The sequence below is a fragment of the Manacus vitellinus genome, unplaced genomic scaffold, assembly GCF_001715985.3.
Source record: "Manacus vitellinus isolate BGI_N305 unplaced genomic scaffold, ASM171598v3 scaffold_3_pilon, whole genome shotgun sequence".
Taxonomy (NCBI): domain Eukaryota; kingdom Metazoa; phylum Chordata; class Aves; order Passeriformes; family Pipridae; genus Manacus; species Manacus vitellinus.
The window spans coordinates 26,849,608-26,871,344 of NW_021940535.1; the positions used below are offsets into that span (position 1 = coordinate 26,849,608).

General features: G+C 35.9%; 1 protein-coding gene across 1 annotated transcript in view; it reads left to right on the top strand.

Moving 5' to 3' along the window:
• The window catches only part of AGMO (alkylglycerol monooxygenase), a 189,705-nt gene that overhangs the window by 102,393 nt on the left and 65,575 nt on the right, over positions 1-21,737 (top strand). The window contains 4 exon segments of the mRNA XM_018075919.3: positions 1,077-1,211; positions 1,685-1,801; positions 8,906-8,988; positions 9,973-10,078. Of these exon segments, the coding sequence (XP_017931408.2) occupies positions 1,077-1,211; positions 1,685-1,801; positions 8,906-8,988; positions 9,973-10,078 (441 nt within the window).

Genomic DNA, 21,737 nt, shown 5'->3' on the forward strand with positions numbered 1-21,737 from the left:
TCAGTTTCTCCTTCAAGTGCCCTTGAAAGGCGATGAGCCAGTCATAAGACAGCAATTAATTTCAGTTTATACAAGATGCTTGCTTCAAGGACAAAGTTCTCATTTATCAGTGCTTGTTTTCTCATAACTTGGCAGTAAAAGAACAAACTTTCACAAGTGGCTGGGCCAAACGCAGACCAAAGTATCAACATCTAATTAAGCCCTGATACAGTGATATAACAGGCTTTGGATTGAATGATGTCTGTTTTGCAATATGCAGTAATGCATGGACAAAAATATATTTTTTCTGTTGTTTTTCTTCTCTAAATATTGCTATTTCATAAAAAATTCCATGATTATTTGGATACTGTTTATATCTCTTTTGCATTTTGCTGTTCAGTGTATTCCAGAATGATTTGTGTTGACAGGATTCTATAGCAGCTGTCATGGTCTCAACCAAACCTCCAGAACAAGCTGAAAATAGTTTTTTTTTTAATTAAAAAAGGAAAAAAAAAGTACTTGGTGTGATGCTTCTTAGATTTATTGGTCCAGGTTTCATTTAAGCTAGATAAAAATTCTCTGTAAAAACCTGCAGAGTAGTGGAGTCTGTATTTGCTTTTCATGACTGTTCACCCAAGGAGGCATCTCAAAGAATGAGAAATTCTACCTGCATGAGTGTCTGGGCTGGAAACTGGAAGGATGTGCAACGATATCCATTCTAGTTACATACCAAGTAATTTAGTTATTGAGAGTATGTCATGTCAAGGTCCCAGTAACCAAATTCTAGATTAAAACTACCATAAATATAGCTACACAATATACCAGTAAATACTCTGGATTGATTATAGAAGGGACAGATGGAAAAACACATATTTCTCTGGGCAGAAGTCATTGTAATCCTCACAGTAAACCAAGGGCTTGTTATGGCTTCTGCCTATTTCAGCCAAGTTTTCTGCACTATCTTCATCTATTTCTAATTTATTCTCTTTACAGAGTTTGATAAATCATTTATTTGAAAGCTAAAAATGAATAAAATATGATGTTTTATTAAACTTTATTTTACTAACAGTGAAAAATTACTTGATTTTTTTTTCCAGCTACGTCCCTTGGCTCATATTTGGAACACATTTTGGGCCACACCTGGATTCTGCAATAAGCTTTCTGTCATATTCAAAGGGCCAGGCTGGGGACCAGGCAAACCTAGACTTGGCCTTCCTGAGGAAATCCCGGTGGTAAATAGAACATGCACAGGCTTTCAGTTGTGTGTAATTTACTTGGACCTCTTAATGCTACTGGATCAATGTTAAAAACTCTACACATGCTATTTTAAATTAGCAAATTAGCAGTCATAAAGCATAGGGGAAGATGAAATGGGAACAGAAACTGAAGGAAATTAGTGTTTTAGCTGTGGGGTTTTTTTCTTTTTATTTGAAAGGAAAAATATATTTTTTATTTATTTTTTCATTATTCATTTCCTGAAGAGATTTTCAAAGCTGTTCTATAGAGTACAGTAATTTCTGGGGTTTTTTTTAGCTGTGGACATGCAGACACACACACACAGAGTTAAACTCTGTCTCACAGTAGGTAATACATGAGTCTGACAGTAGATTATCTTTGTGCAATTCTCTGTCTTCCTTTTTGTATTTGTAAGTATAGTAAGGAGCAGGTCACTCTTGAAGACTAATATCTGTTTTGCTTTATACAGATCACTGGAAAAGAAGTTCCCTTCAATCCAATTGTACCAGCTTATCTTAATTGCTATGCAGTTGTACATTTTGCTGTAATAGTGGACTTGTACACTGAACTCCTTGCTACTGTGACTGTAAGTAATTCCTACCTTTATGAAATAACATCTTGTGCTAACAGTAATGACACACAACATTTTTAAATATTAAAGCATTGAGCAGAGGTTCTACAGTCTGACTCGTATCTTATTGGAACTTTGAAAATAATAAATAGATTCTGTAAAAAGAATCAACATAAATGGCTAAATATAATTCTGTATAATTCTATAATATTAAATATACAATGTTTGATAATGTTTAGTGAAGCAGTATCTAATAACCATATCGGTTATTTACAGATGAATATAATTAAGTAATTAAATTTAAAAGTAATTTTCCTGGAAGGCGTATGTGTCTGCTTCAGTTTGTAGGACATCATGAGGCTTGAAACACTGTAGGTTTTAAGATGTCAAGTTTGGTCATACTGTTAGACGCCAATAATGTCCAGGTTTTAGAAGGAAGATTGCAAAGGTCTTTCAGTGTTTGCATGTGGGAAAGTTCATGTCAGCATGAGTTCAGAGTTGGAGTAACACAGTCAGGGCAAATTCTTCTTCCATTCTCCAACATACAACAGCATTGATAGAAATATAGCAAGGAGAGGCATGTATATATCACCTTGTTTATGGGCTGATGGGACCTCCCTGGTAACTGGTTCTTCTATGGATACCTGGCAGCCTCCAAAGGTGAACTACAAGGCCATCTCCACCTACACGAAGTGAGACGTTAACTGCTTCCAAGTTTTCAGATCATTCCAAGGTCCTTTTTTTCATTCCTTCTATGATGACTCTAAAGTACTAAAGCTAAAATTTTCTAGTTATGAAGCAGAATTTAATGCATTTAATATTCCCACAAATCAGTCAAAGACCTACCAAGACCAACCCAAACACCACAAAAGTCTATCAGTTTGATAGACTGTCCTTTGACCATCTTCTTAAGCTCTTTCTAAGACCTCCTTGGTTAAACAGCAGTCTTCTTGTTGTGTTTGCGTCATCCCTGTTGGCACAGGCAGGCTGTGAGCATTCCAGGGGCCTCTTGGGTTCAGCCTCTGGTCTCCTGTGGACCTGTCTTGTCCTGGCATGCTCACCTGGCAATCTCCAACCCTTGGCCAGCAGTGGTTACTGTCCCCTGCCCACCTCAATAGAAACTGCAGCATGTAGCATTCCTGATATAATATAAAAGCTACCTCAGGCATACTCTTCTGATTAGTAATAAGTTATTCTACATATTTTATTTACCTCTGCAAAGGGTTACACTGCAACTGCAGGGAATTTGGGGATTACTGAATCATCCAAGGCTTAGCCTATTCTAAGTTGTTTCTGAGGACAGGAAATTAAGCCAAACATAAGAATAAATAGCTCCACTGTATACAAATTATACAGTATACATGATTGCCAATGTTCTTATATTGAGAAAAGTCTTTGCAAGATTTTCCAGTTTGTTTTTTTTTTTACTCTTTTGCTGTTGCTTTTAGCAACAAGAAGTAAGGATTATGATCATGAAGGTTTTTTCCTATTCTATTCTTTTTTGTTTTTTCCCTCTTTTGGGTCCTGGAAGGAAAAAATGGATGGCTCACGTTATTTTCTCTGCTGGTAACTGCAGCCATTTAAGAATAAGTAATAAGGCAAGTCGAAAAATGCACTCAAGCCCTGGATGATCATTAAAATCTTTCAGTCATGGAAGAAACATCCTGAAGATACACCATTTATGAACTTGTTTTAGAAAAGCAACTAGAAAATTCTCTGCACAAAACTGTGGTGTAATAAGGCAGTAAGGATAAGAAGGAGAGCACAGGGGATTAGAAGCACCTCATCTCAGGACATAAACCTTCAGCGTGGGTGTAGAAAGTGCTGGTCCCAAGGCAGAGTTCCAGCATCGCTCTGCAGTACAGTGGGGAATCTGTCATGAGAAGGAAGCTTGTGTATGAATAACTTTACTTGGCAAAAATCTTTCTTCAATATCAGTTTTCCACTACACTGAGTTATGAAATGTCTATGGATACAACTGGAACTTTCTGTCTGGCTATGAATTATGTCATAACTGTGGCATAGCTCCATAAATGGAGAAAACTAACTGTTTTCCTCATCTTTAGGTATAAGTTCCATTTCATAATAACCATAAGACACAGCACACAGCTATTACATTTCTCAAGTGATTACAGTTGCTCAGTGTTTGGTCTCACGCCCTGCAGAAGTGTTAAATTTCGCTATCCGTAATGAGCAACCATATACCTTCTGTCTGAGTGACCTACATTTAACTTGTGAAAAGAGCAAAACAAGAAAGAACAAATACATATTTTCCACAGGAGAGAGCATACTGTGTTTGTTTTCTATATAGTGATCTGCACTATATCCAGTGAATAAAAATTGCTTCTGAGCTCTACACATCTAGACCTGATCCAAAGCTCATTGAAGAAATGGGATTTGGATCAGTCCCAGAGAGAGTGCTAAGAGTGTAAAATTGCAGTACATTCAAAGCAAAAGTCTCATAGCTCCAGAACTGCATGTATCACATAAATCAAAGTGAAGTGCACCTTAAACACATTTTGTAGTGTCTTTTTTATTGTTGATAGATACTGTAACATTTACTGTGCTTTTAATTCTGTGAATATGTGAACAGTAGACGAAAAGCAGTAAGGTAGATCTCTTGAAAGTTGAGAACACAATTAATGTGTCCATTAGTAGGACATCACCAAGTACTGTGCATGGAATATTGCTAAGAATTTACAATTTCTTTTTCATACAAATTCTAAGTTAAAATGAGTTCATACAGCCAAGGACACCTAACAATATAAATTTCATAGCATTGTATTAGCATTCCTAACTTGAGTGTCGAAAGTGTCTATGACAGCAGGGCATCTGTTAACTTATGAAACAGGCTGACATCATACCTAGCATTTTTTTGAAACAAATCAGGATGAGAAAATACATCTGTGTTATGCTTCAAAAGGAATAAAACAATCTGAGTTCTTTGAAATGTAAAAGTCAATTTGGAATATTTGATTGCTCATCTAAATATACATTGCTATAACATTTCCTTTGTTTAAATGAATTATTTTTTTTCATTACAAAAAACCATAAAATAATAATACTGTAGCATTCCGTTGATTACAAAGCCATGTAAACTACTTACTAAATTCTATAATCCCCTCCCCCTCCTTTTTTAAGGCTCAAAGATATATTTAAAGCTTTCAATGAAATGAAAGTCCAACAGAAATATTTTTTTTCTGTTTGACTGCAGCCAATAACCACATTGCAAAGTTGTGGCTGACTTGTAATTGGGGAACCTGCTGTGGTCCCACATGCTTCTCTGTTTATACAAATACTCCAGTATATAAATACTCATTTATTTTATATATACATCCATACATACTATGTTTAAGTGGACCAAGGATGCTAGCTCTAATGAAGGTGTAAAAGGCACATTCTTTTCACACTGCTGCTTGCAGTGCATAGATTTAATATATGGATGTTAGTTTAGCGATATAACCCACTGACTATTTTGTTGATTTTGGTAAAGTAGTGGCTAGGAAATGGATGCCTCAGCTGCCAGCATCCACTTCATAGGGTGATACATGTTTGAAAGCAAATAAAAGAATCAAGGCAGCATACAACTATACCACTGAGAAAGTTGGAGAAGCAAAATAATAACAGTAAAATCTATGCTGCATGGCTGGTTTTCTAAAACCTGTTATTCCCAATGGCATCATGGTGTATTTCACTGCAAATTCCTTGGTAATCCTTAGCTAGGAGCACAAATGAGGGAACGCACTTTTTTTGTTGTATGTGAATGTGGTGTGTGTACCTACAGTGAAGGGTAACTTACGCCTTCTACCTTCAGGGTTCCCAGTAAGGCTTTATGCCTCACCCTTCATTCCTCCAGAAAGCTGAAGTTTTGGGAGATGGAAAGTTGCAACACTGTGCTCAAGCATTACAGTGCCATGCTTTTGTGTGAATCTGATGATAGTGGCAATTTGAAATTAACTGTGATCTGCAGGTTGTGCTTTAGAGTTCTCCAGTCCTTCGTGTTCTGGTCCACAGGGGGTATTGACCATATGGAATTTTACAAACAGTTAGTGTTCAAAATACTATGGTTCAAGTAGGAGAGTGTCTGAAGAGAAATGGAAATTGGCTTGCGAAAACAAATCTATAAAATATGATCCCATTTGGCTCAGGTAGTTATTATGCCAAAGAACCCCACATAACATTTTAACCATTTAAAGATAAAGGCTTGTTTATATTTGAGTTTGATTTTTTAAGTTATAAGGTTGCTTCAATTCTTCTGATTGACTAACATACATTAAAAAGTATTTCTACTCCCCTTTTTTTTTTTCCCTGGAACTGCATGTTTCAAACTGATATGCAATTTATTAATTTCCTTTCAAGTTCTTAATCTATGCTTTATTTTTCTGTGGTTAGATAAATATAGAGGGTCAAATGATAACTCTGAGCTCCATTTTTGCAAGTCTGAAAAAATGCTTAAAAAAAGTTTGCAGGGTCACAACTCTTTTCTTTCTTTGTGGAGAGAAAGTTATGTCTCTATTACAAAGCTTATAATTATTTCAATGTTCATCAACAACAATATAATAGAAAAATGATAATAAAAATTGTTACTGTTCCTGAAAATATGTTAACTTTGAAAGAGTAATTTTTAATTTCTTTTTCCTACTCTTCTGTAAATGTCAAATAAAATGTATTTTTAAGCAAAGAAAAAATGTAGTTTATAGAAATTATGGGTCAAAACACCACTAAAATATGACCCAAAAATGTCTACTTTGGGGAAGTGTTTCCATCACTCACTCAAATCCAACTCTTACTGCAGTACCAAATTTAGGCTTTAGACTTGCAGTCTAGCTAATAGCAAGAAATCGAATCATTCCCAAAATGCTCTCTCTTCACCAATTACAGCAAAAGTGTAGGTTAATAATAGGTTTTCAGGCACTTCAGTGGAGGTACTTAAAGGCAAGTAGAATGAATCAGCACCTCGGTTCTCTGAAACTGGAATCACGAGGAAACCCAGATGCCCAGGACTTGGTGACTGGTTGTTTAATGGTAGCCAGCTCATAAACATGGGAAGGCAGAAAAGTATGAAATCATGCAGCATTTTTAAACTGGAAATTGGGGACACCCTTATTAATTCACAGCATGTACTCTTGGATCCTCCATGAAAGCAAGTGTTAGCTCTTGTATGAAAACCATTGCAGTTTCATTAATTTTCCATAAAGTGTGATTTTAGCTATATATTCTAATGTAGAACTTGATTGAAATCTGGTTTTGATGTTCAGTTCTCTTTCCTGCCTAAGAGAGATACAAAACCTTACCCTCTTTTTCTCAGAATAGTGCCCTACCACTGTGGGAACATTTTTAAGGCAGTCTGCGGAACCCGGTGCATCACACTGGGAACAAAGCAAAACCTGAAAACCTGAAAACTTAAAAGTCAGGACAGTCTCTAAGGAGAAAAGTCTTGAATTCCAGTCCTCATTCCCTGGAAAACTCCTTTATTTGACAAGTAACAATCATTGAAAAACATATCAAAGCATTTCTCAGAAATTTATGGGTGAGTTCCCTTATGCCTTTGCCAAATCATGTTTTTCTTTGCTCACTTCTTGAATTTTTGTATGACCCAGTTTCTACAGGAAGCTGAAGTGGGAGTTGAACTCACTGTGACTAGATGAGCCGTTAAAGAACTTCTCATTTTATTAAATTCAAATAGAATCTGTGCCTGATTTTTATAAAAAAACTCTGTCCAAGCATTTTGTCACTTCAAAACAAATTGCTTCATGCTAACAGTGGAAAAGTTATCATCAGGAGGGATGGAACAGATTGGAAATATAGAAATGCAGTAATAAGTTTGATTTTCTCCTGGTATAAATCTGTGAAACAGAGTGGCTTGACAGGTATCATTTGTGAGACCTGTGTTCTGGCTTGTTAACTGGTGAGGCTGCTGTTCAGCTTGCTCATTGCTGGGATTGAGTTTTCTTTGTTCAATAACTGTTTGTTAAAGATAGCTAAGTAGGTGTTTGTGATTCTTCAGTAAAACAACAGAAAGCTTTCCAGCCCGACTGTGTGGTTTGATGTGTTTTGCAAACATGGGCACTCTAAGTTCACACAGCTGTAAAACTTGAGAATATCCTCCTGTGGCCTCCCACGCTCACAGATCCTTACCTTAGATCTCTTCAAGGGGTTGGGGCCACCACTGAAGGAAGCTGGGCATGTCACTGAATGGGATTTATTGAAATCAGGGCAGACATTCATAGAGTTTTATTTTTCCAATGCTTGCATTGTGGAAGTGCAAGATGATGTTCGTAAACTGTATTGCTGTTGAAGCAAGAAAAGATTCCTATAACTCAGATCCATTACTTTTGTTTTGTTTTGTTGTTTTTTTTAATGAAAAAACTAATATTTGAAACAAAGTCAAGAAGGAAATAAGAAAACTGATTAAATATTTGATTTTCAAAGGCAGTTGTGTAGAATACAAAAGAAAATTTAGTAAATGAAAAAAATTAAAACTTTACAATCAAAATAATTTCTGTTTTCCTGAATTTTAGTTATATAATTTTTATGTAAATTTTAAGGACAGAAGTCCCCATGCTACTATTCATCCAAGTACTCACACACATGTTAACATTAAAAAATGTTTTAGGTCTGATTGAAGTTAATGATATGAATTGAAGGGTTTTGTTGAGCTGGGAATTGAGTGTTTAGTTGTAATGAAGGGAAAACATTAATTTTGTTTCTTCTCAAATATGGTCATGTCATGTGAATTGTTATTCTCACCAATACATTGGTTTTGGTGTCCACTGGGATTCATACATGACTATTGTAAAGACCTGGTAGCATAAGATGAAAATAAAAGAACAGGGATGCTGGGATTTTTGTCTAGAAATAACTTGTTCCCTCTTTCTAAAGTCATAAGGGAATCAAGTAACTTTAGGAAAACAAAAAGTGCACAAGGGGATAACATGAAACATTATTTTGGAAATGCAGCATTCAGGAAACAACTATTAAGGTAGTTACTCTAGATAGATTACTTTAAAAGCAGACACTAACACCACTGAGTGAGGAATTTGAAGCTACTGTTCTGTACAAACTTAGTTTATTTTCAGCAAATTACTCTAAATGAATTCTTTGCCTACTTTTTAACAGATGTTATCACAGGGAACTGTTCTCCTGAGAATTGGCTTTATCATTCTGTCCCTGGCCTCTTTTGGACTACTTATGGAGAACAAGTAAGATACAAAACATAGGGTTTTTTTCTTCTTTCATTATGTATTACTATAATTATATGGAAATCTCAAGTGTGTCAGAATTTATATGGATAAAGAAATACAGATATACTTGAACACATATGTTGTTTTCTGTAGACTAGAAAACAGCACATGACTAGCCAGCATCTAAATACAGGAGTGTTCCCATAGCAATTGGTGGCTGCATTTATATTATCCCTTGCAGAAAAGTTTGGGGATGGGTTAGTCATATCTCCCACTGTGCTTGCATTTATTGGGTCCACACCTTTGGGTTTGGGACATTGGCAGGGGAGTGGGACCTGCCAGCTGTCCCAAAGCTGTTCAAGGACAGACTGCGATCATATCGTGTTAGTCCTGTGTAGCATGCCAGAGGTGACAGATATAGTGATGGTATATGAAAAGCACACAGTGTAGCTCAATATCATGTGGAAGATTGTGTAGACTTAAGACTAAATTTAATCAGTATGGGTTCAAATGAAATTGGATGTTGAGTACACAAGCCCAGTGAGACATACATTATGAAGTAGGGCATACAGGCACTATGGCCCTACAGAAGAGTAAGTGGCAGCCCTAGTTTCTCACAAAGAAACTATTTGCCCTGCCAAAGCAGAAATGTGGAATAGAAGCTTCCTTTGAGACTGAGGGGCCAGTACTGCTTTGCACCTGCTGTTCATTGTATTTTCAGAAAGGAATACATTTTATTTTTATGGACTGAACAGTTTCTTTCAGGATAGTTAAAAATCTGTCAGTATGACATATATGTGTATAACTAAGGGAGTTAATAATGTGAATTAGTAAAATTTATAGAAATAGACCCATGAAAAGGTGTATATTATAAAAACTTAACTATAAGGTTATGAAAGATGACTCGATGCAGGACATCACAGACTAATTCTACTTTCTGTTTTTCACTGAAGTTAAAAAAGAAAAGATTGGATGTTAATCTGAATTGATTCCCTTTTCTAGGTCCAAAGCAGGAATTTTGGAAATCATCCGCTGCTTAGTCTTCATAGGTATTTACAAACTTGGCTACTTTAGGAGTCAATTTTCTTTCTTGGGCTATGCATATGAGGTAAGACATTTATTTTGAAGTGTCTATGGTGATTACTCTAGATTTTTATCTTTCCAGAAAAAGCAGAAACACTAAACATTTATATTTTACTTTCTTATGTTTTGTTACACTATTTGAGCATTGTTTTTTTCTTATCTCTTTATTCTTCATTTTTTATGATAATTTTGTAAGAAAATTATTTGGGTTTGCTACAGAGATGACAATTTCCACTGGAAAAAAATCATGGAAGTGTGTATTTACCATTTCTTGTGAAAATAATATATTACTGGCCATATGCTTTGAAGAGAATAATGTAAATGAATTGCTGAATTTGAATTGTTTAATTCTCCTTTTATGAGAGAAATCTGGAAATGCTTGGAGTCTGGAAGACTTAAATATAAAATATTTTGGTTTGTACTTGTACTTTACCTCAGAAACATACTTTTAGCCATTGACATTGAACTAAATATATCTATAGTCTGATTAAGTCTGGTTGTTTTTGTGTTCTTAGCACTCATTTTTATCCTATTTGTGTCTTTAGCTTTTTAATCTTTCTTTATTTTTCCAGTACAGTTAGCATTTAATGAACCTTTTAATAGTATCAGAATTAAAATAATCATTAATGAGATTCTGATCTGAATAACATTACCAAGCTCCCTACTGTTGGTCTGCCAGAACTCAGCAGATATTTTAAGGGTTTTACTTGCCTAAATGTAATTTGGGAAATGTTTGCATTATTTCATGAGTAGCCTAATAAAGTAGACAGGCTTGTAGCAACAAATTCTAAAATTTGGCACCTAATCCTGGAGGCCTTGAGATATAACTTTCAGACTTGAATTATTTGGGTATTCTAACTGAATTTTGGGAGAATTATATGTCATAGTATACACTCTCATTACTTGCTGAGTTATGTGTATTCATACGTAATGGTGTTTCTTACTAAGAAATGAGTAGAAGTAAAATTATCATATTATCATTTCTATGGTTGTAGGGAATTATGGTTCTTACTCCATTTGTTATATTTTTCTGTCATAAAAAATTTGACTTTAGTGTCATCTCGAGTTTTCTCTGCTGTACTCTCCTATCCTTTCTTGTGTGCAATGTTTTTCCTTTTATCCTTTATATTACAGTTCTTTGTTGCTCTTATTTTAGTCCCTTGTTTGGCACAGTCCCTTGTTTGGTAGTCCATTTGTCACAAGAAACGGGAGTACCTTGCTTACAATTTTGCTTTGAAAATTCTGAAAGAATAGTTGTCTTTCAAATAATTTGCTGTTGGGGAGACCAGAATAGATAATGTTTCTGAGTGATGCCAATATGTCCACACTTGGGATTTACATTTTATCACGAATCAACAATTCGGTGATATTAATAGCTATTATGATCATAGAATCATAGAATAATAGAATAGTTTGGGTTGGAAGTGACTTATAAAGGTCACCTAGTCCAATACCCTGCAATGAGCAGACACATCTTCAACTATGTCAGGTTGCTCAGAGCCTCGTTCAAGCTGACCTTGAATGTTTCCAGGGATGGGGCAACTACCACCTTTCTGGACAACTTGTTCCAGTGTTTCGCCATCTTCGTCATAAAAAATATTTTTCTTTTTTTAGTCTGAATGCTTGTGATGAACTCCAAAGCATCCCCCATTTTAAAATAAATGATCTGCTTTTGCTCCCAATGCATTATACAGTTTCTGGATTCACGTTAGTCATGTTCTTACGTGTCTAATGGAGTTTATGTTAAAAAAAAAATGAGCAAAGAGAAACTGATGAAGATTTTTCAATTCATGTTGAGAAGTCTTCAAACATTAATGTTTTATCTCAATATCGAGATTGACCCGATCATTTTAAAATAGCAGTACCAGAAAGCATAATAAATAAATAAACAAATTGTTTCCCCAGAAATTAGGTTTAAGATTTATCCTAAAATTGTTTCTGTTCAGCATTCAAACAAGTTATGTATCCTTAATAGTATGATAGTATAGAAAACTTTGAATATCTTTTGTGGCCCATAAACCTAGAGATGCAGGTTTTTTAATTTATGCTACATATGTCCTGGTAATTTTTATCTGCTCGCTTTTCAACTTCCTTTGCTCTGTTTTACTTTCACATCCTCTTAAAAATTTCAAGAGGTATAAATTAAAACATTTATTTATTATTTTTGTTTTCCTTGTCTAAATATCCCTTGTTTAGCATACACCTAGATTTAGCTGACTTGGATCTTTTTAATGTAATATTTCTAGTACTCATAATCTGTAATATGAAATATATCGAAGGATGTCCTCCTTACATCTTTATCCTTATATGTTACCAAATAATGCCTTAGTAATCCAGCGTTCGAGAATGAACACACAACATCATGTAAAAGAATTTCTGTTGAGATTTTTTTTACCATAAATTATGCCTTCAAGGGCATAATTACTTAGGGATGAAGAGAAATTAATTGCAAGAGACATGATGGCACTATTCAGTGTTTCTAGAATTTAACAGATAATTCTGTCCCAGAATTCTTAAGCTAACAGTGCACATTGCAGCAGATAAGTGCAGGACTGATTTTACGAATGGCATGTTCAATTATTAGTGAAAAAGTATGTGACTCTTGTCTATACATGTGGGCTTTTTCTGTTACTATGTTTTATATGTTCATATTTCTCATGACTATTTTAGAGATAGTAGATAAGATTTCAGAAATAAATAACTGCAGTACTATTTGCAGGGTATTCTAACTAGCAAAAATAGGTGCCTTAAACTGCAAATGATTGCATTTGGCTCATAAGAAGGTCTGACAATTATCAGAATTAGTGCATTGGAGGAAGGCCTTCTGGGTGGAAAGTAGATGGGAAAATAAAGAAGAAATGAGAGAAAACTAGAGGATCAGTGAGAGAAGGGAGAAGAACAGAGGAAACAAGGAGCAAGCCTTTCCCACTTTCCATTAAATTAGCTCAGATGGGCGTGAAGAAAGCAGCTAATGATGGCAGTCTGAGGGGGAGGAGCAGTCCTGTCCTCTGGCTCCAGCCTCTTACCCTCTTTGCTGCCCTGCTAGCTGGGTTAGTCAGCTGGTCTAACAGGTAGCCAAAGATTTTTCTTCAGATAAGTGACAAAACTTCCTGTGGAGCAGGTGAGATTCTTAATGCTAAGGCTCAGGGAAGGTGAAAGTAAAATGAAGCTATAGGGGTGTAAGAAAGGACTTAAAGCTATATTTTAATATGATTGTTAACTGTGTCTGCAGTCTAATAAAAAAACAGCATTTGCTCTACTGATACTTCAAAGTTGTGTGTTAGCAGCTTTGGTTCTGTATGAAAATGATGTTATTTTTCTGATCATTTAAATATATTGTTCTCTCTGCTATTGTATTTGAAATCCTTTGATTATATGCTCATGGGGATCTCTTCCAGTGCCCTTTCCTTCTACAAACAAGAAAATAATTTGAAGCTATCATTATCACAAAAGTGACTACAGGAGGTAGAACAGTGCATGTTTCTCAGTATGCATTTTCTGTTAACCTTGTCCTGAATGTATTTTGTATGGATGGTTAGATGAAAGAAGTAGTGGTGATTGTTTGTGGTTGGTGTGTTTGTTTGGAGTTTTATGTTTTGTGGTGATGTATGAGGAAATTTTTAGATCCTAAGAAAATTGTTTCTTGGGTGGAGGTCAGTGAAAACCTCAGAGAGAGAGATATATTTGACTGGTTTGAAGAGCCAATATGTTTCTTTTTGAGAATCTGTGCTGCCACATCCTATACTAGTTAGTTTTCTTTAGGCTGATTACTTCATGCCTGTGTAATGTGATGATTGTGTGTATTACTAAAGCCAAATCATTTTCTGTCAGACTGGGCCTGGAGCCTTCTAACCACCTGGAGGTAGCAGAAAACATTGCTTGTATGTTCAGTTATGTGACGGTTCAGCAGGCATGATATGTAAAAATAAATCTGTGATGATGGTACACCTCTTCAAAGTGTTTCCATCCAACTGCTCCGGTTTGGCATCAACCTGCATATTCCATGAGCTGAATTTGGTCAAGCACTGGCTGTTATTTGACAGTAGTACTAATGAGGAGCAAGTAGAAATGAAAGCCATTGACATGTTGTTGGAACTCTTGTCTTAAATATTTTCAAAAACTCTCATAGTGGCTGCAACTCAGTACTGAGAAAGACTCTTAAACTAAGGGGCTAGGAGTGAGGAAGCTGGAGGAGGAAATAGATGTCTGTCTTGATGTGCTCATTTATCTGGCAGGCATGCATTAATTTACAGGTAGGAAGGACAAAAATCTAGGACAACTGTCATGGAGGAAAAGAGACAAAAAGAGAGACTGTATATACATGTGATGTTTTAAATTAATAACTTGTTTTCTTTTTTGTTTTATGTGGGTGTGTGGTACATTAGAAATACAACTAGCTTTGGAAGTTATACAGAATGTTGTGCTGCAGGGTATAGTTCAGCCCTTAACTAATGAAGGCAGAAATAAGCTTTGTTGTGGTCGAATTGTTTATTTACGCCTCCAGAGTATCTGAACTTGGTAGATTCAGCTGTTGCAAAAACTTTTGGAGACAGTATTCTGTACCAAATGGACCGCTTCTCTGATCTTTGATGCAATTCACGTGTTTCTTATGGCATGGCAACTAATTGGTCTGGATAAAATATAAAATATCTCTTTATTAAAGAACTGATTTACACTGTATCCTGTGTTCCACAGAAGTCCCTCTTAATGTGATATATTACCACGCTACTTTTTTCTCTTTTCATCGTACAAAGAGTTGCTGTTACCTCACTTGTTTCTTAGTGTAATTTACCAGCGTTGGAATACTGACTTATGAGTACTGACTTAAAACAAACATTTACTCATAAGAACTTATTTCCATCAATGATGGTTTTCTACTCTGTAGCATTTTTCCTTGGTCCCTCATTATGATCATGTGTGCCACATTTCAAAGAGCCGCATATCCCATATTTGGTTTCCATTAAGGTTAAAGCTCCATGCCCTGTGTTATGATTTATGGCCTCAGCATTTATGCAGCCTCTGTGCCTTAACTAGATTGGCTGGTGTATTTCAAATGTATTTTAGAAATGAAACTGGGGATGGAAGGAAACTCTACTGCCTTATGATAAAAAACCTTGTCAACACACATGGAATTAAATAAACACAAGTTGTAATAATTTTTTTCTATGTTAGCTTCATTCAGAAGAGTTTGCTATGCCATGCAATGTATCCCAGGGACTGGACTTTTAATATTCTTGACAATTGCCCTAAGGGGAATAATGTCCCTTAGAAAAAGTCACAGTAAAATCTGGCAGTGGATTAAGTTAGTTTCCACTTAGGTGTGACAGCAGAGTCATTACTGATTTTAGACTTAGCCAGTTTGAGAGTCGGCTTCACCACCATCAACTAAAGACTATGATGTATAGTTCCAGATGCTCCGGCCAATTGACCGTAAAATTGCTCCACATTTCTGGCAGAGCAGTTGAGCTGGAGCTTTTAAAATCTCCACTCTCTGAGCTCAACACCCTCCCCCCTCTGCTTAAAAGCTGCTCATTATTCTTCTTCTGCCTGCTGATCTTAGCAAAAGAAAAACTTCTGGAATCAATTAGAAGTGTCTGCACTTGATGAGATTTGCACGTGAGTTCGGAATTGCGAGGCTTTGATAGTGTCAGCCAACAGCTGCAGTTTCAGGTGGTAAAATTGGGGAAGGAATTTTCCAGGGTTTATTTACAATCATAAAAATAAAACAAAAATCAAGACAAGTTGGAAACCATCTAACATGTTGTTAAAATGAAGCCTGAATTGGGTTACATATTTATTTTGTCTCAAAAAAAAAGTAAACTGGTGGTTTATTATCAGGATCTTTTCAATTACCTTGCAATTACTAGGCTGTATAGAGCAGTTGTAATAAAATGCAAGCTATGGTCTGCTTGCTGTAGTTTTAAGTATGAAAGAAGCATCTGCTATTACTTTTGTCACTTTAATTGCTTGACAAGACAAGGAGGTAGTCATACTTAATGGAAATCAGAAGCATGCAGTCAAAGATAAAGCCAAGGTAGTACTGTGAAGATAAAAAATACATATTCACGTATGCTGTCTGAAATGTTGTGTTTTTTTCTGTCAACACACTCATAGTTATAAAGTTTATTTTCTGACCCTTCTTAGCCCAAAGCAGTTAGTGATTGGTTTGAAACTGTATGCAGTGATTTGGATTTTAAAGATAACAGACATGCCAATGAGATTATTAACGTTCGGTTATCCATCTGAGGGTGTCTTTGTAAAAATGAAGCTGTACCATTTCACACACATTGTTACCGAGTGGTTTGGTTCATAAGTCAAAGCATAACTTTTCTAAAAGCCAGTAATGCTACAAACCCCGTCAAACTACATTCTTTTCTACATCACAATAACACATGGATAATGATAGAAATGTCCATACCAGTGAATTGCTTCACCGACATTAGTCCCTGGTGACAACTGAGATATTCCACATGGATAGATGTTTCTGTCTGTGCAATTGCAGTTCTAGTACTAGAGTATTAATGAGCAATTTTTTTTTTTTTTTAATGCACAAATGTGTAAATTTGTTTCATACCTGGTTTCTTCCACAGAGGAAATCTAATCTGTGCAGTATTTTTTAATTAATTTTTTTCTCCCTTTAAATTTAGAGCTTAAAGTATTTCCAGCAGACACACTCAGAGAATGCATGTTGGCAGTGTTAGTTATCAGTGTTAGTACGGAGGCACCTCTGCATCACAAGACAAGCAGTGCTGGCATACACTGGAGTGAGAGGCAGGCATACATACAGACCTTGAGCTGTTTGGGTTCTATAGGAAAGGTGCAAAGGCAGTTGGAGCAGATGTGTTTCCTACTGCTGACAGAGCCATTGCTTATTGGTCTGTTGACACTCTCATACATTTTACGTTCAAAGATGATTTAAAGGTATAGTGGAAAGTACATTGCAGTCTCTAAGAGTCAAAGGTAGGGTAATAAAGGATGGGTGATTCCTGTGTCCTGAAAGAAAGATACTGGCTTGTCTGCTGAGATTTTCCATCCACGCAGGTTGTGTGGGGAGAAGCAGAAGATGAGGTCCGATGAGTGCAGAAGGTATCCCCAGCCATGTAGAACACCCTAGAGCGGGGAACCTTCCAGCGTCACTGTGCCAGGCCAGGATGTGTATGTTCTCTGGGACCTGGCTGTCTTTAGCCCATCAAGCTCACCTCTATGTATGTGCTTGTTAGGACAACCTGATATGCAAAATTAAATAGCGCGCCACCAAAACTATTGTAACAGGCAGGTGGGAATTATCCTAATCTGAAAGAGAGGAGAGCTGTATCTGCATTCCCAAGACCATGAAGACAGATGACTTAGTTTGAATTTTATCTTCAACATGGCAGGCAGAGGGATTGAATCAACTTTTAGGAGATAAGAACTTTAATTAAACGAGCTGTTTCTGATGTGGAATAGATCTGGATTTGGCAGGTACAATGTGACCACAAAGAACCAACCTAGTGTTTAAAGCATTCTGGATATTTCTGTCTCATAAGATTTAAATAGAGAAAACCCAAATGTAAAAAACACATGCAGTCCAGGGTTACTCAATGTTTATGTCTTGCAAGGGAAATGGAGGTACAAGACCCTTCTTCCCATAAATGTCCCTTCCCACTTCTGTAACAGTGAGCAGAACACAGCAGCTGTGAAAACTTAGCATTTCTGCAACAGAATGTCTGTGTAGGATGCACAGAATTAGACTGTAACATAGGCCATTGGAAATCTAAATCAATACCTGTATGTCAGAAAGCAGAAAGTCATTCAAAGTGTTCTATAATATGTTTTAGTACTTTTTCTTTAATCACAAATTCTATCTTTTATCTTTTGCTCAGTCTATTTTTTTCAGAAGCTTCCTGTGAGCAACAAAGAAAGAAAAGCACAGTAAACATTGAGCCTCTGTTTTTCTACTAACAGTACCTGAAATAACCACAGAGCCTGAAAACTAGTTCATGACATTTGGGCAATTGCATGCTAAATTCTAACCAGCCAGCCCCTTTTGTCTAAAGTGGGCAGATCAGTAAGATAAAATCAAGCTGTTATCTGTGCTGTCATTTATTTTCTGTATTACTACCTTGTTGTATCATTCCCTTGTACAAGTTCTGTTTTCTATGATGTTTAGAGTGAGGGAATAAGGGAATATAGAGAAAGCAACAATGCTATATTTGGGTATTGTGGAGCACAAAGAGAATGTTTTAATTTTTTTTTTCTCTTGCCAATGCCAAATAAAAATTACCTGATGAAAGAAGATTAGCAAATGCTATGTTTAACAGCTGATTACCAAATGCAGAACACACAAAACATCTTGTATGTTTAAAAGTTGGAAATAGGTGTTATGAGAAAAAACTAAATGTAAAGCTCTAGTTATCACTTGAAACCAAGGCAAAATAATGCAGCAACCCCCTATAGAGTCTGGGAGTGATCACATCTGTCCTGACAGAATTTGTTTGGTTTGTCTTCATGTGGAACCCATGAAATGCCTGGAATAGGTTGTTAATTTTGCTGATCGGAAGCTAATACACAGTTGAAAATCTCTGGTTTTAGTTTGAATATTTTAGATTTTTTGGAGAAGAGGATGCTATATTTTGTCCTTAGCTATTACTTGAATTCACTGCATATGACTATAAATCTTTAGATCTATTAATTTCTCTTCTTGTTCACTTCATGTAGTTTGGGTACAAAGAATGGACAGATATTAGGAAGCAGTTAAAAGTGGCAGTGAAACAGGATGCTAAGAAGCAGAATCTGGCCATTAACTGCATTGTTTTATACCTACCTGTCTCCATAACTCTTTCCACTTCCCTTTCTCTGAGGCCAACACAGTTAAATTATAATATTTTGGGGAACATACCTACCTTTCTGCATACATAAAAGGGCCTGTCCCACTTCTATGCACTAGGTAAGCAGTGAATAGAGTTGCCATCATCCTAGTTAAGTTCCTGGTCACTTTTTTTCCTACACTTACAAGTGAAGCCTATTAAACAGTTGCCTTGTTTAGAAAACTCAGGAGTTTTTATATGTATACGTAATATTTTTAAGTTCTATGTTGTCTTCATCTGAGAACATTCTAGAACAGGATAAGATGTGTTCAGGAGCATAACTGTAATAACTTGATGGACCATCTTTGCTTCTAATGAAAGTGTTGCACTAAGCTGAATCCATTCCAAATGTATCCTCCATACTATGTGTATGGATGGTAGTTAGCTTCTGGGGTTATCTGAGGCTTATTGAAATACATCCCTCGACCATAAAACATGTAAAAAGCAGAAATTCAGCTGTCAGACTTGTGAATTGGACCTAAAAATGTGTTACCAAGATGCCAACATCTGAGAAGAGCTTCATAAATTTTAAAATTAGGCTACAACTTGCTAGAATTTGCCATGCCCTCTGGATAGCAGTCTAAAACGTGCAGTTTGCTGAAAAAACATGGCATATGCTTTGATATATTTTAACAAGCACTGAAAAAAATTTGAGACTTTTCTAACTAAAAGGATACAATAGTCCTTTCTCTTTCTCTTCCCTTTCATTACTTTTTTTTTTTTATCTATGCGTGAGAAAGGAAAAGATACTAAAGGAAATGGAGAGAATTAAGGAAAATTTTATTTTGTGGTTTATTAACCAAATCAAAATAAAACAAAACCTACAAAATATTTTTACATCCTTGGAAACTGGAAATTACTTCTTTTACAAAATGGAAGACAAACAAAAACAATTGGGAGGTTAGAACTGAAGTTAGAATGTTTCATTCTGGCTGGGTTGATACACTTTTTTTTCACTTTAAATTTTGGGGTTTTTTTCACCCCACTATTATAAAATAAGAACAGTCAAATACCAGAAGAAATTATTGGCCAAAACAAAAACATCTCACTCAAACTTCATTTAAAATAAAGTCAAGAGCCTTCAAATTGCCATGAGTCCATTAATCTCGAAATTACACATTTCAAGAAATAAATTCTTTAATTGTCAGATCTATACTTCTAAGAGCAGAGAGAGGTAAGCAAGTGGCTACCTGAAGCTCTTGCTGTTGCAGTAAGAAGCTTTCTATTAACAGAGGGAAACTGGATATTTAAAAAAGCAAAAACTGTCTAGTTTTAGCACAGTCCTAGGTATCACACCCTGATTTATTTCTGTCATTATACATTACCCAAGGGTAGCTCGCTGGAAACAGATAAAATAATTCTAGAGTACTCTGATTAAAAATAGTGATAGAACCAATACAGTTACATAGCCTTAATTTGTATATAACTTGGTGCTGTCATTCCTTGATTTTTTCAAGGATCTTATTGGACTATTTATCACCTTCTAAATAATTGCTAATTTCTGCCAAGTTTTTATAAAAAGTCTAAATTCCCTAAATGAATCAATTCTGCTCATTCCAGTGATGTAAAACTGACAGTTTCACTCCTGGTTCATGAAGAGTTAAGGAGGCAAACAGGTTCTTTAGTGGATCCAGGTTTATTGTTTTGGCTTTGTAAGCTCTCTGCCTTTCAGAACTTATTAGCATCAAATAAAAATCAAAAGCATCAGATTGCAAAAGTAACAAAAATTATAGCTGTGAAAGCAGCATGCAAGCAAAACTGGTCCATTTTTCCTGGACAGTCCACATAAAACCTGCACAACCAACTACTTTACATGCTCTACCTTTTTTATTTTGATCTTTTGGGAGATCAAATTACATGATCTTCGTGCTTTTCTTTTGCTTTTTGCAGTAGTCCTTACTATTAAACTCTACACAAAAGCATATTGCGACTGTAAAATATTTGGGCATATGTGCCAATAATTTCAGAGAACCCATAATAGATTTGGCGGCGGAGGTTCTGATTTTCAGAACTGTTCATGTGTGGACAAATGTTTGCCTTTTGGCTTAGATGGAGTCTTTAGAATGTAAATCATCTTTGGAAAACTGTCGTTGAAAGGGAACCATGTTGCTAGCTTAATTGTTAAGAAAAAAGGCAGGCTGGATGTCAACTCAGCTAAGAGTTTTGCCTTTAGTCCAAAGTGTGGTCTCTTTTGAGGGAAGGACTTGGAAACTGGTGACTGTCAAGTATATTATTAAATGCAACATTATTCTTTGTTGAACAGAACATTCATGTTCCAATATTAGCCAGGTTAAAAGTGGAGTGGAAAGAAATGGCAGAGGGGAATGGTGGACACAACAGACCCTCTCCAGTCTGTGTAGGGCACAGCTGGTCCAAAGGGTACCTGTGATGATCTGAGAGTGTGTTAGGGTAAGGATGGAAAGTAGGGAGGATTTTGGAGAATGTATTCTCCCAAACTCCTCTTATTACTTCCTTTGTTAAGGAACTGAATGATAAGAAGTTGCTTATGTGAGCCCTGCAATATTGTAAAATTCAAGCTTTACAAGGAGAGTGGAAAATGAGAGAAAAGCCTTGGGTTTATACAGCATTATCTGCAAAGCTTCTATTGTATCTTTCCAGCCCAGATGCCCTGATTTCTAAAGTATTTTGTCATGTCCTTGCAGGTAGATTATCTCTTTGTAGTTTGGGGCAAGGTCATGGAATCATGGTTCAATATGCTATAGGCACATACTTATCTTATTTTCCCAGTAGTCATGAGTTCCTGAATCAGTGATTTAAGCCTAAACATGGTGCTGGATTGTTCTGTCCCAAACTACAGAGAAGACATTGCTATTGTTA